Below are 20,005 nucleotides of genomic sequence, written 5' to 3'. Positions count from 1 at the left end.
AGCCCTTCAATGGTTTCCCACTGATCTTTACCCTGGCTACAGATTTCCTGAAGGACAGAGACCAGGGCAGGTCTGCCTCTCCACCTCGCCGGTGCCATCCCCACCTCCTTGCTGATCTCCTTTATTCCTCTGTACTCCATTATTTCACACTTGTAATTTCATTTTTATTTGCACAATTAATGGCTGACTTTTGTGTATCTTTTCCAAGGGTTCTGAACTCCATGAGGGTGGACACACCCCTGCTCTGTTGATGCACTGTCCTCTCCATGGACTGTCACACAGCACTCCTCAGGTATTTGCTGAGTAAAACGACTCTCAAAGAACTTAGAAATCTATGACAGTGACATAAAGATAGGCAAATAATTCTAATAATTGGTAAAAATACAAATGCAATTATAAGGATAATGCAGTTAAAGAGTTAAAACATAAAATGCCAGTTTAAATAAAATACAAAAGTAAATTAAAGAGACATTCTTACATAATGATGGATATGAAATTATATGAATCAGGCACAGCACTTATGAGGGAATGAGGTATTCCACATAAACATGTTTTCCAATTTGATGATCACCTTTCCACAGAGAAATACACACATTGCTTCTTGTTAAGAAGAGTATCTTACACATTATGTTTATGATTCTGAGTCATAACTGCAGACATAATTATTACACCATGTATTCCTCTGTCCGCTCTAAATTTCTTGGCTTTCTACAGCACCCCTTTCCTGTCAAATCTACTAGATAAAAGGTGAGATATCAGAGCCACTGCTACAATTACAGCCAGACCAGACCCTGAATTCAGGGTGCATGAACTTTACACAATAGTTTTTAAGATAACAGCTTCCAAGTTGTAGAGGAGTTCTGTTTACTGGCTGGGATTACAGTTATACTTCAGATAGTTCACACAGACGAGTGATTCACAAAATGAGATAAAAATGTAAATATGCATAAATATCTGTAACACAAATAAGGAAGATGGCTTTAATTTGATTAACTACAGCTAAGTCCTTCAGTAGTCTGAGTAGTTGTAGGCCCACTATGGGGAGTGGCAGGATTTGTTGGGGCAGTAGTGTGTCCACACTGCTCCTCCTTGCCTGCAGCAACAAATGATCCCATTATGCTTCTCTGGCAAGGTCTCCCAAGAGACTACAAGGTGATCAGCTGGTCGGTTCCCTTTTCTCTCTTCTTGTTCCACATACATAGAGTGTTGAAGAGTATCAATACAGCTGAGACAAGTAACTGGCTCAGTGCTGAAAAGGAAATCAGATGCTGGGTCCCTAGGATGCCCAGAAGCCACCAACCTTAGGGTAGGTCCACTAAAAAAGCCAAAACCTTCATTCATGTAAAGTACTGTTTTGAAAGCTATCACATTCTGTGCAAAGTAAAGTTGGTTAACTGATATTCCTTTTGTAGCTACACTATCCAGAAGTTTCATGTGAGCTGTGTGTGTGTGTGTGTGTGTGTGTGTGTGTGTGTGTGTGTGTGTGTTGCTTCTGTGGCTTGAACTCAGAGCCTGGCACTCTCCCTGAGCTTTTCTGCTCAAAGCTAGTTAGTGCTCTACCACTTGAGTCACAGCTCCACTTCCAGCTTTTCTTGATAGCTAATTGGAGATTAAAGTCTTGTGGCTTTTCTTGTATCGGCTGGCTTCTCAGGGCTCAGCCTCCTGAGTAGCTAGGATTACAGTTAGAGCCACCAGCACCCAGCTCTAAGTTGAATCTTGAAATCTATTTCTTAATTCCTAGTTCTTCCTTAGCCAATCTAGTAACTATAGTTGCAGAACGAGGTATAGAGTAACTTACCATGTCACAACACCACCCTGCATTTGAAAAATGACTTAATAAAAGTCCTTTTCCCACCAAGATGTACATACCCTATCAAATCTCAAGAGTCTCTTTACAAAAATTTAAGATGTATAAGCTGTACAACCCCTTGTTATGGTCTGTGTCCCCCAGGGTGTTGGAAACTTAATCCCTAACGCAACCATGTTGAAAGGCAGATATTAGATATTGTAAGAGCTTAATTAAGTCATGAAAGCACAGCCCTCAGGAACAGACCGATGTGTCACTGTGATGGCAGATTAGTTCCTGCAGGTGTGGGCTCCCTTCCCTCCCTTCCCATTCCCTTTCTCTTTCATCCATCCTCTAGGCCATAGCTTCGGCCACACTGTGAAGCAGCAAGAAGGTTCTCACCAGATGCCAGCCCCTTGAACAGGGACCCCCTAGCTTCCAAAACCATGAAATAAAAACTTTGTTTTTAGAAATTATCCAGTCTGTAATTCTGTTATCAAGGCAGCACAAATGAACTAAAGTATCCCAGCTCTACTGCTCAGAGTGGCATCAAAGACAAAGAAACCACGCCAAGCAGAACACCATGCATGACTAAACTTTCCACAGCTGGTAGCTCCTTACCTCAGCTTCCCTTCACGCCACAATGAAAAACGCCTACCATTTCAACTTCTTTCTATTCTTCCTAATTCCTACACTCCCCATTGTACTTATTTCTGTGACTGAGACCTGAATAACCATTGCCTTTTTAGGCAGTCATCTCTGAAGGGAACATACGTACTTCTTCCAATAATTGCAGTGGAACTAAAGTATTTCCAAATCTTCCTGTGAAATTCCCTTTTGAGTCTATAAATACATAACAAAATCTGTCTCTAAAATCTCATTTCATTTTCTTTCTTTTCTTTTGTATCAGTACTGGGGCTTGAACTCAGGGCTTGGGCACTGTCCCTTAGCTTTTTCTCTCAAGGCTGACACTCTACCACTTGAACCACAGCTCCACTTCCAGCCTTTTGGAGGTTAATTGAAAATTAAAGTCTCGTGGAATTTCCTGCCTGGGCTGGCTCTGAATCTTGATCCACAGATCTAAGTCTCCTGAATAGCTAGGTTACAGGTGTGAGCCACTGGTGCCTAGCCCACTTCATTTTTTGTCCAGGAGAATAATGTCCAACCTCAACATTATTCCTATACCATGGAGAAGCTTTTTTATTTTCGACAATAAAAAATAAATAAAAGTCTTAGCTGGGTGCTGGTGCCCATATAGCCCTAACTACTTGGTAGTCAGAGATCAGGGGAAGCTCATAGTTCAAGGCTAGTCCAGGTACACACACAAACCCCATCTCAATCAATAGATGAATGCAGTAGTACAAGCCTGTCACCCTAGCTATGTGGGAAGCATAAACAGGTGGTCCAGGCAAGTCCAGCCACATATAGTAAGACCCTACTTGAAAACATAGCAAAGGCAAAAGAGTTGGGCATGGTTCAAGTGGTACAAAAACTGCCTAGCAAGATGAAGCCCTGAGTTCAACCTCCAGGACCATCAAAAAATAATGAAATGAGACAGGCACCAGTGGCTTACACCTGTGATCCTATCTATTCAGGAAGCCAAGACCTGAGGATTGAGGTTTGAAGCCAGCCAGGGCAGGAAAGCTCATGAAATCCAGAAAGATCTTCAATTAAGCACCCAAAAAAGCCAGAAGTGGAGCTGTGGCTCTAGTGAGAGCACTAGCTTTGAGCAAAAAGGCTCAGGGACAGTGCCCAGGCCCTGAATGAGTTCAAGCCCCAGGAGGACACTCTCTGTGTCTCTCTGCCTCTCTGTCTCTGTCTCTGATTTTTTTTTTTTTTTGGTCAGTCACGGGGCTTGAACTCTGGGCCTGAGTGCTGTCCCTGAGCTCTTCAGCTCAAGGCTAGCGCTCTACCGCTTGAGCCACAGGCCCACTTCCTGTCTCTCTGACTCTTTCTTTCACATACACACATATACACAAAAGGAAAGTCTTCCAATGCTCAATAAGGAGCAAAGATTTGCCATAATGAGAACTCTTCACCTGCCAAGATTTTTAGCTAGTTTATAAAAAGAAAAGAAGCAGGAATCTACAATATAACTGATCATGGCCAGTTGTACTTTAAGTACAGTGTCTGACTATTTTTTCCTACATTCTTTTATTTAGTTGATCAAATATTTAAGAATTGTTTTCAAGTGGGTGTAGGCAAGAGGGAAAAACAGAAAGCAATGTAACGGGTGACACTGTAAAAAAAGAAATGTACTCATTACCTGACTTATGTAACTGTAATCCCTTGTATATCACCTTGCTCTCTGTTTTTCCCTCTTGCCTCCACCCACTTGAAAACAATTCTGAAATACTTGATCAACTAAATATGCACTCTCTAGACAGGCATTCTACTACATGAGAAAAGACGCTGGTCATTTTTTTCTCCGGTTGACTGTCCAGGTAAAGTTTCACATTTTTTGCTTGAGACTGGCCCCAGACTGCAGTCCTTTTATCTTTGCTTCACCATAGCTTAGATTACAGACCCATGCCACTATGCCTGGCTAACCTGTTGAGATGTCCAAATTGGAGGGTGGGGGGATGACACACTTCACTAATGTTTTGATGGGGCTAGCCTTGCACCATGATCCTCCCAATCTCTACCTCCCGAGTAACCAGGACTAGAGGCATGCCCCAGAATCACCTCTGTCTTACTCAGTGCGGGGTACAGAGCAAGCGGTCAACAAATACTTGTAAAAGAACTTACCTCATTTCTCTCATCTACATCTTTGCATTTTTCAAGAAGAGCTTTCAGAGCAGGAATGTTTCCTTCTTCCACATAATTTATTACACTCTGTGATATCAGAACTGACATTTTTGCAGAAAGCTGCCACTACCTTTATTTCACCTGTTAAACATAAATTAGATAAAATGCATGGTTTGTGGTTAGGAATAAACTAAAATCCTCAGAGCTTATGTTATTTGATCCGATAATTTCTAGGAACTGACTCAAACTACAAGAAAAACAAAGATTTCTAGTGTCACATAATCTTAATCATAAGAACGTAAGGTATTTGTACAACATCTTGACTTTCTAAATTGTCTTAGTTTTATCATTGGAAACCAATCAGAGGTTTTGTGAATAACATCACCAACACTCAGCATGCTCTTTGTCGCCACCCTTTCAGTATCAAGCACAACAGCTGAGACTGGTATCAGACATTGGCTCTTTCGCCTCTGCAGCCCCACCACACTACAACCCAGAGCCACTGAAGCACTCAGAATCGCTCGCACCTGCCCGGCTGCTGCTCAACTTAGCTCTCTTCACTTTGCCTTGCACCTTCTGATCCACTCTACCAAAGCAACCACAGGTAGGAGGAGATGATTGGCTCTTGTGTTATTGTGTTTTGTTTGGTATATCTATATTTATTGTTTTGGGGTTTTTTTGGCCAGTCCTGGGCCTTGGACTCAGGGCCTGAGCACTGTCCCTGGCTTCTTCCCGCTCAAGGCTAGCACTCTGCCACCTGAGCCACAGCGCCCCTTCTGGCCATTTTCCATATATGTGGTGCTGGGGAATCGAACTGAGAGCTTCATGTGTAGGAGGCAAGCACTCTTGCCACTAGGCCATATTCCCAGCCCCCTCTGGCTTCTTTTTGCTCAAGGCTAGTACTATACCACTTGAGCCACAGTGCCACTTCCAGCTTTTTCTATATATTTGGTGCTGAGGAATTGAACCTGGGGTTTCAAGTAAATGAGGCAAGCACTTTACCACTAGGCCATATTCCCAGCCCTATCTATATTTATTTTCATGAAAAAATTATTGTAAAGCAGTCATGGTGGCTCATGGTGGAGTACTGGGAGTACCCAGTACTCCAGAAATAGATAATGAAGGAATCACAGTTCAAAGTAATGCCAGAAAAAAATAGAGACACCTTCCCCCCATTTCAATACAGGGCATGGTGGTATGCCCTATATTCTTGCTACACAGTAAGCAATAAACACGAAGATTGACACCCAGGCCAGTCCAGACATCAACTAGACCCGGATCCCAAAATAACTTTAACAAAAGCAAAAAGGGCTAAGGGATTACTCAAGTGGTTCACCTGCAAGTGTGAACCCCCTAATACCACCAAATCATCACAAGAAGAAAACTATGCAGCTTTTCATCTTCCATATCAATTTCAAAGCTGACTCTTCAAGGAAAAACTCCTTAAGGGCAGTCTAAGCAGGGGTTAAAGTAGGAACCCCAGAGCCAGGCTGCTTGATCTGACTCCTGACTTGGCTACTTGCTATTCTATCCTCTTTGGTAATTCCTTTGACCTGGGTGTCTAAGTTTCTCATCTTTAAATAACTACATCATAATATGCCAAAGGATTAAAATGGTGCCTAATGCACTGGAGCCTAATAAATACCAGCTATTCTGCATAACAGAAAATTATCATCTCTTAACCACCCTTCCTTAATCTCTCCCACTAGGCTATAAGCTTTATAAAAGGAAGAACTACTTCCTTTTGTTCTGTACCAAATACTCATCACCTAGCCCAATTCTTGGCCCATAGAAGACACTGTATTCCTTAAACAAATGAGCATCTTTTTTTTGTCAAATGAGAATATAAAGTTATATATTCTTTTGAACAATTACCAAAAAAGGGATATATTCAAACATATTTTTCAGTAGTAGATATAGCCAACAGTAATGCTATGCAAATACCTTTGTGATTTTTTTTAAAGTGCTCATTTTTAGAATCTATAAACAAATTTAACATGTCAACCACATTTTGGTATACTCAGAAAGCTTTCCCAAAAGGGCCAATGGGCTAATAGGTACACTCTATAACTTTTCTCCCATTGCAAATGAAGGGCGCCAAAGCAAAAATGGTGATCAGGCTGCCAAACACTTACTAATTTGGTATACTCCAGATATGACACAATACATTCCTGAATGTGGCCTCTTCTATCCCTAGCCTCTCACTTAAGTTTCTAGCCACAATGACCCAAATGCAGTGACTGTGTCCTGATACCAGTATTTCCAGGTGTAGGAGCTAGTACTCACCACTTCCATACAGAAGCCAGAATGACCATCTTAAATCTGAAGTACTCTGATGGCCACTCTGACCTCAGCCCTTCTCCACCCTAACAGCTGTCCCTTCATTCAAAATAAAATCCCCAACACTTGCCATGGCCTACAAGGCTCTATTTGATCTGCTTCACCCCTTGCCCATCTTCCTGAGCTCCTCTCTCCCACAGTCTACCACTTCACTCTGCTCAGGCCACAGAGTTTTTGTACAAATGTCACCTGATCAGAGCTTCCCTGCTGACTTCTATAAATCAGCCATCCCCCCTGAGTCTGTTACTCTCAATTCCATAACCTTGTTTTAGTCTCTCCTAGACTAGTCCCAGACTAGTCTCCTAGAAAGCACTCAGCATATCTTAACATACCATACTTTCAGTGTCCAGTATCTCCCACTCCCAATAAATGTGCTCAATGAGAATGGGGACTACCTCTGCCCCAGTGCTCAGCCTCCAGCATGTAGAGAAGTGCCTAGCAGACAACTGAACCCTGTATCTGCAGAATCTTGAGTGTGCCATGCTACCATGCTGATCCAACGACCCAGAGCGCCTGACCCGGCCCAGGCACTCCACGAGCTGGAGCACAGCTCTGCGGCCACCTCTCTTGGATTTCCTCCTCCCTCTCTCCCCGCAACCCTCTAATGCCCTTCCCTGCCCAACAGTGTCATTTGTACATCGCACTTCACCTGTGCTTTTAGATTTTCACATATGCTTTTACATCTCCAAATACAACAATGTATCACAATCATTCATTTCCATTAAATTCTTGCAAACAGGATCACATTCACTTTTTCATCCTAAGGAAACCAAGTGAAAAGTTGGCCTCCATCAGCAAATGGCTAAGGCATTAACTAGGGCGTATGTACATAAGAAAGCTGAAGGTTAGGAACTTCACTTTACAATTGGTTTATATGAATGAAGAGTAAGTGTTCTTCGTACTATTTTTTCCTCTTCTGTAGAAGTCACTATAAAATAAAAACGTGAAATACATAAATACCTAGCAGCGCTAACATGGACCAAATATTTTTTTATTACCACAGCACTACACAAAAGTGGGAAGAGTGCAATGAAGCAGCTACAGACATCAAGTTTGGCCATTAAAGAAAACAAAGATTCAAAGTCAGAGATTTTTCAGTCTTGTTACCTCTCCCACAACCTGTTATGAGGACTGCATGTGTGTCATCTTTGGATACTTTTGTTTTGTTTTGTTTGCCAATCCTGGGCTTGAACTCAGTCAGGGCCTGAGTACTGTCCCTGAGCCTCTTTGTTCTCAAGGCTAGTACTCTACTACTCGAGGCACAGCACCACTTCTGGCTTCTTCTGGGTAGTTTATTGGAGATAGAGTCTCACAAGCTGGCACCTGGTGGCTCACACCTATAATCCTAGCTTCTCAGGATGCTGAGATCTGAAGACTGCAGTTCCAAGCCAGCCAGGGCAGGAAAGTTCATGAGATTCTCATCTCCAGTTAACCACCCAAAAACTGGAAGTGGAAAGCCTGGGCCTTGTGCTGAAGAGCTCAAGAACAGTACCCAGGCTCACAGAGTTCAAGCCCCATGACTGACCAAAAAAAGAAAAAGTTCTCATGAACTTTTCTGCCCAGGCTGGCTTTGAACCACAGTTTTCAGATCTCAACCTCCTGAGTAGCTAGCTAAGATTACAGGTGTGAACCACTAACACCTGGCTATCTCTGGATACTTAAAACATAAAAAGGTTATCACTCTTAGTCTATCTTTAAACTGATATTAAGCAGAAAATGTTTTAAAAACAGTTTTTAAAGCCATAAGCCAAAACTGTTTTTGTCCTAACTACCCAAAAGATGTCCTCTGAACTATTTATTTAAGGGAAGGCAATCTATTTTTGTCACATAATTACATGAAAATACATTCTATACAGTTACATGTCCATAACAGTTCAATCTAATAGTTCACTGGGAACCTGTAATTTGCAAGTACTCTGGTACAGGTGGAATAATTCTTGCCTATGAAGGCTTAGTTCCTCCAAAGGTCAGCGGAAGGGAGGTAACAGGAAAAGAGGAGAGTGCCTCAAATAGAACTGGCATCATACTGGTAACTATTAGAGCTAGGGATCAAAATACATGGGTTCAGGAATATATGGATTCATTACATGATTCTCTACTTTTGTATATTTGGGGTAAAAAATACAATGGGCTTTCCTGACTGCCTAACAGTATGTGCTTTAACTGGTCATCTCTGTATTTATCCCTTCTTCCTTATCGCTACCACCATTTTACCAGTGCTAAATGTTGTCTAGAACACAGAGGATGCCAGTACACTTTACATGAATAAAGAAAACCTAGGCTGGGTGCTGGTGGCTCACACCTATAATCCTAGCTACTCAGGAGGCTGAGTGAGATCTTAGGACTGTCGTTTGAAGCCAGCCCAGGCTTCAAAAAAGGCCATGAGACTCATCTTCAATTAACTACAATAAAATAAAACAAAAAACCGGAAGTGAAACTGTGGCTCAAGTGGTAGTGCTGAGCTTCAGCAAAAAATCTCAGGGACAGTACCTAGGCCCTGAGCTGAAGTCCCAGGACTGGCACACAAAAAGAAAAGGAGGGGAGGGGAGGGAGAGAGGAGAGGAGAGGAGGCGAGAAGAAGAAAGGGAGGTCTCATCTGTTCTGTACTGGTCACCATGATGTGCAAGACTCAAGCTAGTCCCAGTAAATTCCCATCATGTGACTGGCTAGAAAAGAAGAAACAAGTGAAGGATGACTACAAGTCTGTGCATGTGATTGGAGACTGGTGCAGCCATGAGCAAAAAGAAAGAGAAACCAGCAAGAAGAGCAGCTGTTTCTCTGCACAGTTATGCTGACCTCTCCCCATCATTTAGGCTGGATGAATCAGGAGGACAGTAAAATGCTCCAAAGAGCTGGGTGGTAAAAATGAAAATCTCGAAATCATGAGGGCTCAAGAAAATTAACAAAGGATTCTCAAACGGGTGTACATCAAAACTATTGGGAAAGCTTCTCATATGCTCATTCCCACAGAGACTCCCATTTAGCAGATGTATGGTGGGGCTCAGAAAGTGGTATTTTAACAATCACCCCCAAAAGGACACTGATAAAGTAGTCCGTAATACTAGGACGAGGGAACAAAGAGCACACACACCTTGCTACAGCATCTTTCAGCCTTGGCTCTCCACTTCCACCTGACACAGTCTCTGCTTTTTTTCCCCCCAGACATTTGTCTTTTTAAAATGTAGCTGTTTAGTCTCCGGAGTTGTCAAAATGTAGGCGGGACCTACCACTTTAGAATCACCCCTAAGAGGCGTTTCCTGGGGCCACACCCCAGTCCAAGGAAATGGGCTAAGAAAGCTGCATTCCTACAAAGCACCTCTAGGGAGCAGAGATGGCTCCATAAACTGTAATCAATAAGAAAGCACCCTTCAATGGCTTCAACCTTTCTATATGTCAAAATAACTCGGAAAAAAATAAAATATCAATGTTGCTGGCAGTCAAAGAAATCATTCAAGGACGGCGATGAAAAGGGCCTTCACGGGCCTGGGGGCTCCGATCCAGCCAGGAATCCGCGGGCAACTGCGCAAAGCTTTCAGAAGCCTGCACAGGACAATAGAGTAATGGAGCCCAGGAGGAAAGCAAAGCAAGCAAAACAACAACACCTTGAAGCCTCGCCCAGGAAAGCCCAGGAAAAGAAACAGAGGCCCTCGCCTTCTCCAGTGGGTGTGCGAGCAGCTGCCGGCTGGGGCTTGGCAGAAGAAAACCACCATTTCACTAACTGCACCCCCCCCCCCGACTCCCGGGAATACTGAGCAGCAGACACCCAGAGAGCGCAGACCTTCCCGGCGTCCAGCCAAGGCCGAGCGGCCGGGGAGGCGGCGGAACCGAGTGCCGGGCCCAGGCAGCACCCGCGACTCCCCACCCGCCCTCGCCCTCCACGCCACCCTATCCCCCAGACAGCCTACCCTCCCCGGCCTCCAACCCGCCCCCCCCCGGCCTCGACCCTTCCCTCGCCCGCGCGCCTCCCCCGGGCCCGCACCCTCTCCTGGACCGCACCCCGCTCCGCCCAGCCCGGACCCTTCCTCCAGGCGCTCACCCCGCACCGGCCCGCACCCTGCTACGGGTCCACACCCCGCTCCGCCCAGCCCGCACCCCGCTCCGCCCAGCCCGGACCCTTCCTCCAGGCGCTCACCCCGCACCGGCCCGCACCCTGCTACGGGTCCACACCCCGCTTCGCCCAGCCCGCACCCCGCTCCAGGCCCGCACCCCGCTCCGCCCAGCCCGGACCCTTCTTCCAGGCCCGCACCCTCTCGAGCCCGCACCCTCTCGAGCCGGCACCCTCTCGAGCCCGCACCCCGCTCCGGGCCCGCACCCCGCTCCAGGCCCGCACCCTCTCGAGCCCGCACCCTCTCGAGCCCGCACCCCGCTCCGGGCCCGCACCCCGCTCCAGGCCCGCACCCTCTCGAGCCCGCACCCCCCCCGGGCCCGCACCCCGCTCCAGGCCCGCACCCTCTCGAGCTCGCACCCCGCTCCGGGCCCGCACCTCCCCACGGGGCCCGCACCCCGCTCCAGACCCGCGACCGTCCCGTCCCGCACCCCGCTCCGCCCGGCCTCCACACCGACCCGCCCCGCGACCGGCCCGGCCCGCCGCCTCAGGCCCCCTCCTCCCGCCGCCTCGCCCCGTCCTCTTCCCCGTGCCGCGCGAAGCCCCGTGCGTTACCTCCACAGTGGCCGAAGACGACGCCCTGAGCTCGGCGAGAGCCGCCCGCTGGACCACGGGCGAAGTCAGAGGACGCGAGGGGGAGAAGAGGCGGCGGCTCCAAGCGCGGGGCGCCCTCCACGACCGGCGGCCATCTTCCCCCGCCCGGGAACTGACGGGTCACGTGGGCCGGGGGCGGGGCGTGCGCGGACACGCCCCCCGGTGGGCGTGGCCGAGGCGCCGCCTCCACCCCGTCCTCCCGCCGGCCTGGCCCCTCGCCGTCTCCCCCTCCCTGGAGCCTCCCGCCCGCCCCCTTCGGTGTGGAGACCGACCCGGAGCCGCGAGGAGCCACTTCGGGCTTCCTCACTCATGCTGGGGGGCTGTCATCGCCGGAGGGCCGGTTACCTAGCGAGCTCAGGCACTGGGCCCAGACTTAACCAGGTCCTCCCGCGGGCCGATGGACCTGACACTCATGAGACTGAGGTCTGAGGATCCCGGTTTGAGGCCGGCCCAGGCAAGAAAGCCCACGACACTGATCCCCAGGTAACCAGCAAAAAGCTAGACATGGAGATGTGGCTTAAGTGGTAGAGCCCTAGCCTTGAGCACAAAAGGCAAGCCAGGGGCTGGGAATGTGGCCTAGTGGCAAGAGTGCTTGCCTGGTATACATGAGGCCCTGGGTTCGATTCCCCAGCACCACATATACAGAGAAAAGGGCCAGAAGTGGCGCTGTGGCTCAAGTGGCAGAGTGCTAGCCTTGAGCAAAAAGAAGCCAAGGACAGTGCTCAGGCCCTGAGTCCAAGCCCCAGGACTGCCCCCCCCCCCCAAGAAAAAACCAAGTGTCTAAGGCTGAGGTGCGCAGATTCTCCTCAGAATACCCAGGCAGGTTCTGGGGCTCTTAAGGTTGTTATACAGGGGTGTAGATTAATTATGGGGTGCTCTCAAATGATAAGTTGAGCCTAGCTGGCTTCTGACTTTTTAATGTTATTTTTATGATTACTTTAAAGGTGATGTACAGAAGGGTTACAGTTATACAAGTTGGACAATGTCACCCCTTCCCTCACTCTCACCCAGTTCCCCCCCCTTTCTCAACCACAAGTTATATAGGTCATTTTCAACATAGTGTCCAGTGAGTGCTACTGCTGCATTTATTCCCAGCACCTGTCTTTTACCTCTCCAGATGGTAGCTCATTTACTCTATAAATGGACCAAAGCTACAAACAAAAGGCCTCTACATGTCAAGTTCAGAGGACTAGCAACAATGAGGGCCAGCCATCAACTCACACATCCTGTAGAAAACCCAGCTGGCCACCTGCAGGAAAAGTCTGCTTTTCAACTCTGAAAAAACAAAACTTGATGCTGGTTCAAGATAAGGTCCAGGAAAGGGGATTTCAAACATCTCCCAGCTGATCTAATGAAAGTCCATTTTCTGACTGTCCAAATCAGCGATTGCAAGTACAGAACAACTACTTATAAGACTAAAATGCTGAGGACCCACAAAGGACAGGTATCCTTTTATAAATGTGATAGCCACACAGGACGTGGAATTGTGGGCTCACCGGGATCTGTCGCCCTGGAATGGGGAGCTGCAGCCCAAACCTCTTAAGCTATCTAAATTATTTGAAACACAAGAAACATCTGAACTATCTGGTTAGTTTTCCCAGTGGGTTTGAAACACAGGGAAAATGTGGCCTGAACATGTCGATCAAGTCACTGAAAGACCTCACTGAAAAAGAAATGACAGCCTTAGAAGCCAAGCTCCAAGCTCGTGTGGACTTCAGGGCTGGCCTCAAATCAAGGTCATGTGTGGAAGGGCTGCCCCTGCCCATCCCGCCCCCTCCTTTCCAACCCACGTCCTGCAGACAGGAGGGCCTTTTCTTCCAGTAACTATAACTTTGTTTACTGCCTTGTTGGTGACACCACTCCTCTACCAGCCTGGACATTGACTTTAGGCATGTCCAGGCTCATGCCCAGGCCAAGTTCTGTCCCCCAGGAGTGACTCAGGGAGTCCCGCCCCTGTGGAGCCATACCACGAGAATTTCTCAATGAAGAACTTGGTCACGCCCATCTGAGCCTCCGCCATAGTCCCCTGCACCTGGACCTCCTGCCCCTTCTGCCCCCAGACACAAATCTCAGTGTGAAGTTTTTGTCCTGTGTGCGTGCACGTGCGCACACATGTTTTGGGCAGTCCTGAGGTTTAAACTCCAAATCTGCAGCTTGCGAGGCAGCTGCTCCACCACATAAGCCACACCCCAAGTCCTAACTGGCTTTTCAGAACATTTTGCAAAGAAGCCCCGATACCAATCTGAGCAGAAGGGGTGAGAATCAGGCCTCATTTTAGCTCACATTTCAGTGTGGGATGGCAGGGGCATCGGATACTGAGATGCAAGGTAGGCAGGGTGACGAGATGCACAGGGGCAGGAAATACAATTGTCCACCAGGCTCTGCCCCACGATTGAGGCCAGGCATTCCAGTAGACACGCGAGAGCCTTCGATGACTTAAAAAACGATGATCTAAACGTGACTAGAAAGAAATGCTCAAAATGTCGTGCGGGAATGTGCAGCAAGGAGACTTGAGCAACCTTCACCACTGGGGACGTCGGAGCTGCCGTACAGTCCTTCCAGGCCACGTTCTCCTGCTTCAGATCACTGCCACACTAAGGCACTGCTGGCTATTTGTTGTCGTTTGGGGTTCTTTTTGCTGTTGTTGTTTTGGTTTCTTTATAGGGATGTGGGCAGTACTGACTGGGACTTGAGCTCAGGGCCTGGGCGCTGTCCTTTTTCTCTGAAGGCTGGTCCTCTACCACTTGAGCTACCAGATACACTCCCAGCTTTTTTTTTTGGGGGGGGGGTAGTTTATGTGCCTGGTTTGCCTACATCTTTGCTGCAACCGCATCCTGAAGGATTTGCTCTAATGGAACGGCCTCGCCCCCTGCAGTGTGGTCTTCCCGGGAGGGACGGCGGGAGTGGTCTTCCCGGGAGTGGTCTTCCCGTTCCGCACTACTCTCCCTTCAACACCGCAACTCAGTCTTCTTTTCATCTTTCCCCACAGCTTCAGCGCACTGGGATGGGGGCCAGCACTCCCACTTCCTTCACAAGGCTACCGTTTCATTGGGTACCACCTGGAATTCTCTGGCGTCTCAGAGACGTGGGAGCCACGTTTATTAAGCAGGCTCACTACCTGAGATACTCTTGCTGGAGAAGAGAGGCGCAACACGCTCCTACATACAGAACACAGCGCAGGCAGGGCTCTTAACATCTAGACGGTGCCCAAAACACAAAGTTATACACAAAGCTTTAGACAGCGTTAAGAACAGACATGACACAAGGGAGGAGGGAACAATGTAAAACCCTGTGTCATGGTCAAGGCGAGCTAGAGAGTTATGATTCAGTGCCGATGAAAATCACACGGGGTCTTGATCCCAAGCAAGCAGGACAGACACATGTTCACAGCGCCAGCTCAATGTTTGGTCACAGCTGTTTCAGACTCTGAACGCTTTTCTCATCACCAAATTCTTCCTGGAAGAAACTGAAGGTGCAGAGTCCTATTCTTCAGAGTACAATGCCGTTGGGGAGACAGATAAATAACCTTCTAGAGAGACGTGATCAGAATAAAGTAGGCTGAGCAACAAAAGAACTGAGAGCTTAGAAGAGTGAACAGTCAGTCTCCTGGGGACTAGTTGGGAGTTGAGCAACCAACCACCCTAGAGAACACAGAGAGGTCAAGCAGGGTCAGGAGAACGATGTGGAAATGATGTAGGACTAAGAAGAAGAGAATGGACATTTGGCTGGTCAGGAATTACTGGAGATCAACACCCAGCCACTTTAGCTTAAAGGTTTGTTTAAATCAACATTTTTATAATATACACATACCCTCTTTTTCATTTTTAGGGCAGCATTAAGTCATTAGGTCCAGTGCCTGTGCTTCCTAAGACCTATGACCCCTGTCCATTTCCAGAATCTTAGTATCTCACTCAAGCTAAGCCGGCATCTTGAGCCTCTATTAATCTCTGGAGCCAAAATTTACTGACAAGTGAACTTTCCCTTCCTCCCTGATAAGGGAATAAAATGCTGAACACACACTGCTAATATTATATTCAGTCTATTCATGGCTTTTTAACACCTAATACTGCATTAGGTCCACTCACTGACTCTTTTTTTGTGTATGTGGTGCTGAAGAATCGAACCCAGGGCTTGGTGCATGCTACGCAAGCACTCTACCGCTAAGCCACATTCCCAGTCCCACTCACTGACTTTAACACTTTCAATTCTCTGAGGTTATCTTATTATACCATAAACATAGGTAATTCTTATATACCACTTGGCATGTTCTGAAATTTCACCAGTCCCATACGTTCATCTAAGATTTAGTTTCATTTTACCATATCTTAATAAAAGTTTTTCCTTGGCAAAAGTTCATCACATCTTTTAGGTCTGAGCTAGGTATTGTGGCGCCTGCCTCTTGCAATACCAGAAGGCAGGAGGATCCCAAGTTCAAGGGAGTCTAGACTGCACAGTGCAACTGTATCCAGAAAGGAAGAACTTCGCAGCATTAGGTTCCATTTCTCTCCCTCTCTCTCTCTCTCTTTTTTTTTTTTTTTTTTTTTTATTGATACTGGGCCTCAAACTCAGAGCCCCTGAGTTCTTTTTGATCAAGGCTAGCATTCTACCACTTGAGCTACAGCACCACTTTTGGCTTTTTCTGTGATTAACTGGAGATGAGTCTCATGGACTTTCCTGCCTGGGCTGGCTTCTAACCTTGATTCTCAGCCTGCAGCTTTCTGAACAGGATTACAGGCATGAGACACTGGTGCCTTGCTAGATTCCATTTTTGATGTTACCAATTCTACTTCATAGTTCTTCCTGTATCTTTTTGTAAAACTAAAGAGCTGCTTTCCCATTTGCTTCTTAGGTAGTATTTTCTCTATTCCCAAGTTTCTCACTGAGTGGTTTGTTACTGACTCTACCTTGACTTAGTTATGCATTTGGGCACTCAAGCCCATTTACCACTGTACTGTACTTTTATACAGTCACAATATTTTCTAGAATGAATTTCCCAAGATTCTCCTTTCTAACCCTTTGCTTTTTCACTAGTCTTCTTGGGATTTATAATTCCTTGTGAGTGAATATCATAGTTCTTGATCCTACCTGATAAGAGTTCCCTGACATTCTCCTTCTTACCCATCTATTTGCTCATGGAAGACATGTTAGCCACCTTCTGTGTCCTCTTTTCCCTGTTTTTCTTACTCTCTTCCCCCCCTCTGCACACTACACTGATGCATGCTTTGAAAATGAAAAGATGCGTTAAAAAAAAAAGTTTTGAACTGGTCCCTCCTTACAAGATCAGCTAGAACTCCCAGGCAACAGCAGAATTTTTGTTTAAGCAGGATTGTGAGGAATAGTTTGTTTTTTTAAAGCAGCTTAATGAAGTCGTATAAGCATATAGAGCAAATAATGGGAGAACTACAGAATGTTCAGTACTGCACCAGAAGATCTCAGATCTGGGTTCAGCTTGGTCACTCATTCTACTCATCCAAGTTGAAGAGCCCTATTATGTTCCAATCACCTCGAGTGACTGTGCTCACTCGTTCAACAAATATTAATGCAATGCTTAAGTGCTGAGTACAATTCTGAGCACTGCATTTAACAGCGACAAGGACAAAATCCTGGCCATTTGTCTTTATTCTAATAGGAGAGACAGGCAACAAGTAACATCGTCAGAAGCCTGGCAGGTGTCACGAATGCTATGGAAGCAGAGCATAAAAAGGGTTAAGGTGTGCAGGAGCAGGGGTCAACAGGAAGCGAGGAAGAAACCATTGCTTGGAGGAAGAGTGGTTCAAGCACAAGAAACTCTAGGTACAATGTTCCAGAGGTGGAACGCTTGCTTTGCTCAATGGTCAGTAACTGTCAGGTGGCTAGAGCCATATGACCAGGTGAGCCAAGCAGATGAAGGCGAGGCCCTTGGAGGCCACGAAGACAACGCTGAACTTCACCATAGGTGCAAGAGGAAACCACACAAGGGTTTTCACAGAAAGACACAGAATCCCACCAAAGAGCACGTTACAAACAACACTTATTCATGGTGTGGCTTCTAGGTAAATTCCTGCTAGAACCCAATGCCAGGGGCATGTGACTGTGGGCATAAAGTTCCCCAGTTCCTCCGTGCTAGTCACTTTTTCTCAGAGTAAACTGACTCGGAAAGTCAGATGATCATCACCCAGCTAGTTCCTTAAATTGAGTGTATTTTTAATTATTCCATGACCAACTTTCTGGGTAAAAGTTGAGTTCCAATCGGTTTCTGGTGTCCTGCAGAAAATGTAGTTACAAATCCACACTGCCTCCAAGTCCGTAGATGAAATAAAATAATTTATTTCCTGTGTTTGTGTTGGACTGGAGCCCACCAAACATGTTTTATTTAAGCTGGGTAAGGCTGCCATCCATGACTTTTTTTTTTCTAATTAAAAGTACTTTATTCTCCTCTTGTATTTTCTTTATACCTTGCTTAACAAAGCTATTTGGGTCAGCTTTATACCAAAGTATAAGAAGACTAGGCTATTTTTAATAAACATTTTTGTAGGCAGGTGTCATCTGACTTCTTCCTTCCCAATACTCAATATTGAAGAAAAACAATCAGACACCAAGGGGCCTGGAGTAGCTCTAGGGTACAGTATTTCTCTTAACAGGAGAAAGGCCTTCCACAGCCTTTCTTTTTTGTCAGTCATGGGGCTTTAACTCTAGGCCTAGGCACTGTCCCTGAGCACTTCAGCTCATGGCTAGTATTCTACCACTTGAGCCACAGTGCCACTTCCAGTTTTCTGAGTGGTTTATTGGAGATAAAAGTCTCACAGACTTTTTTGCCTGGGCTGGCTTTGAACCACAATCCTCAGATCTCAAGACCCCTGAGTAGCTAGGATTACAGGTGTGAGCCACAGGCACCTGGCTTTCTTTGTCCTTCTTGCTGTTGTCCATGTACATAAATATAAACAGTAATGAAATATGTTAAACTCAAAATGAAGTTCCAGAATTTAGTTTTATATATATATATAACACATATATATTACATATATATGTATATCTTCTTATTCACCAATTAAGAAACCAGAAAGAAATGTACCAAAATACTAAAACTGGTTATCAGTAGTAGGATGGGTGATTGTTTTATTTACTTGAATGTATTTGACTATTTTATCAAGCTTAATATAAAGAGGAAGGGAGGGGGCAGTTGACTAATATGCACATAGAAAACCGGTATGTAATTCCTAATCTGAGGTTAGACCAGTAACAAATTTTGCCTACAGGACTTTCAGTGTTGTTTTTTGCATGTCATGCTGCAGATTTTTCAAAATTCACCAAATTTCACAAAATTTGGTTGCTTGCTTTGTGTGTATATGGAATCTATAAACCAGCACAGGTCATTTCAGTTTAGCAGACACACCATAGTGCCAAAAATGATAATCTTACCATCACTCCTCTTTTCCAAATTGGGAGAAAAATTGTCAAATAGGTAATCATATCGTTGGCAGGACTATAGATTAAATATACATAGTTCCTGCTCTATTTACTTGAACATATTTTACTGTTATTCCTATTGTACTGTGGATAGTATTTTATAGAGTTCTTGATTGAGCTTTTCTTTCTCTAACTCCCCTTGTACCTTTCTCATCCCAGTAAGAGGCCAGGAATCAAGGCCCTGAAGGAAACCACCTCAAACTTTCCCATGTCTCCTCTTCCTCACCCCTCCATTTTTTTTTTTCTTTTGTCAGTCCTGGGGCTTGAACTCGGGGCCTGAGCACTGTCCCTGGCTTCTTTTTACTCAAGGCTAGCATTCTACCTCTTGAGGCACAGCGCCACTTCTGGCTCTTTCTATATATGTGGTGCTGAGGAATCAAACCAAGGGCTTCATGTATGCAAGGCAGGCACTCTACCACCCCTCCACTTCATAGGCACTTTCCTAGAGATCTAACAAAGCTTGAGTAGTGTGTATGACCCAGAAATTACTGAATAACTTCCTCATCAAAAGGAAAGGCGATTCTCTTATTACCCAGCACAAAAGTAGGAACTCTATACAAATTGCTTTCTAGATAGAAAGTACTGTGATGTACTTACTTGTCTGTACCAGCGTCTTACTCGTTCGTCTCCCCAGTGTTTGTAGCAATTAACATAAGGTACTTCTACAGTTCATAACAGGATCAAGAAAAGTCCTCAAGAATGCTCAAGTTCCCCTAAGTTATCAAGATAGAGAAATCTCATCTTGAATGAGAGTCCCAGTGCTACTTCTCAAAAGGAAAAACTAGATCCAGACATGAGTGGTGGAAAAAAAGCCAACTGTATGGATCAGGCGTCAGTTCGTTCTTCTTCATTAACCTCCCCGAACAATGTTTCAGCAGCCAAGGAGTCAGCACTGTCACCACAGTCAAGAGCACCATACCACTCTCAGGAGGGAGCCAGCATCCTACTCTGTGGACGGAATTTAACAGCATTCTACTCTCTGGATG

At 45.9% G+C, this 20,005-nt stretch overlaps 1 protein-coding gene across 10 annotated transcripts in view; it reads right to left on the bottom strand.

Moving 5' to 3' along the window:
* Kidins220 (kinase D interacting substrate 220) overlaps positions 1-11,680 on the bottom strand; it is an 88,966-nt gene extending 77,286 nt beyond the window's left edge. For all 10 annotated transcript variants that reach the window (XM_048353452.1, XM_048353454.1, XM_048353453.1 and 7 more), the window contains exons 1-2: positions 11,535-11,680; positions 4,535-4,675 (exon numbers count right to left, since the gene is read on the bottom strand). In XM_048353452.1, coding sequence (XP_048209409.1) covers positions 4,535-4,642 — 108 coding nt within the window. In that variant the 5' untranslated portion in view covers positions 4,643-4,675; positions 11,535-11,680. The remainder of the gene's footprint in view (positions 1-4,534; positions 4,676-11,534) is intronic.
* Positions 11,681-20,005: the final 8,325 nt, after the last annotated feature.

This window comes from Perognathus longimembris, chromosome 8, assembly GCF_023159225.1.
Source record: "Perognathus longimembris pacificus isolate PPM17 chromosome 8, ASM2315922v1, whole genome shotgun sequence".
Taxonomy (NCBI): Eukaryota; Metazoa; Chordata; class Mammalia; order Rodentia; family Heteromyidae; genus Perognathus; species Perognathus longimembris.
Note: the sequence above shows the minus strand (reverse complement) of the source record. Positions and strands in the feature narration are given on the sequence as shown.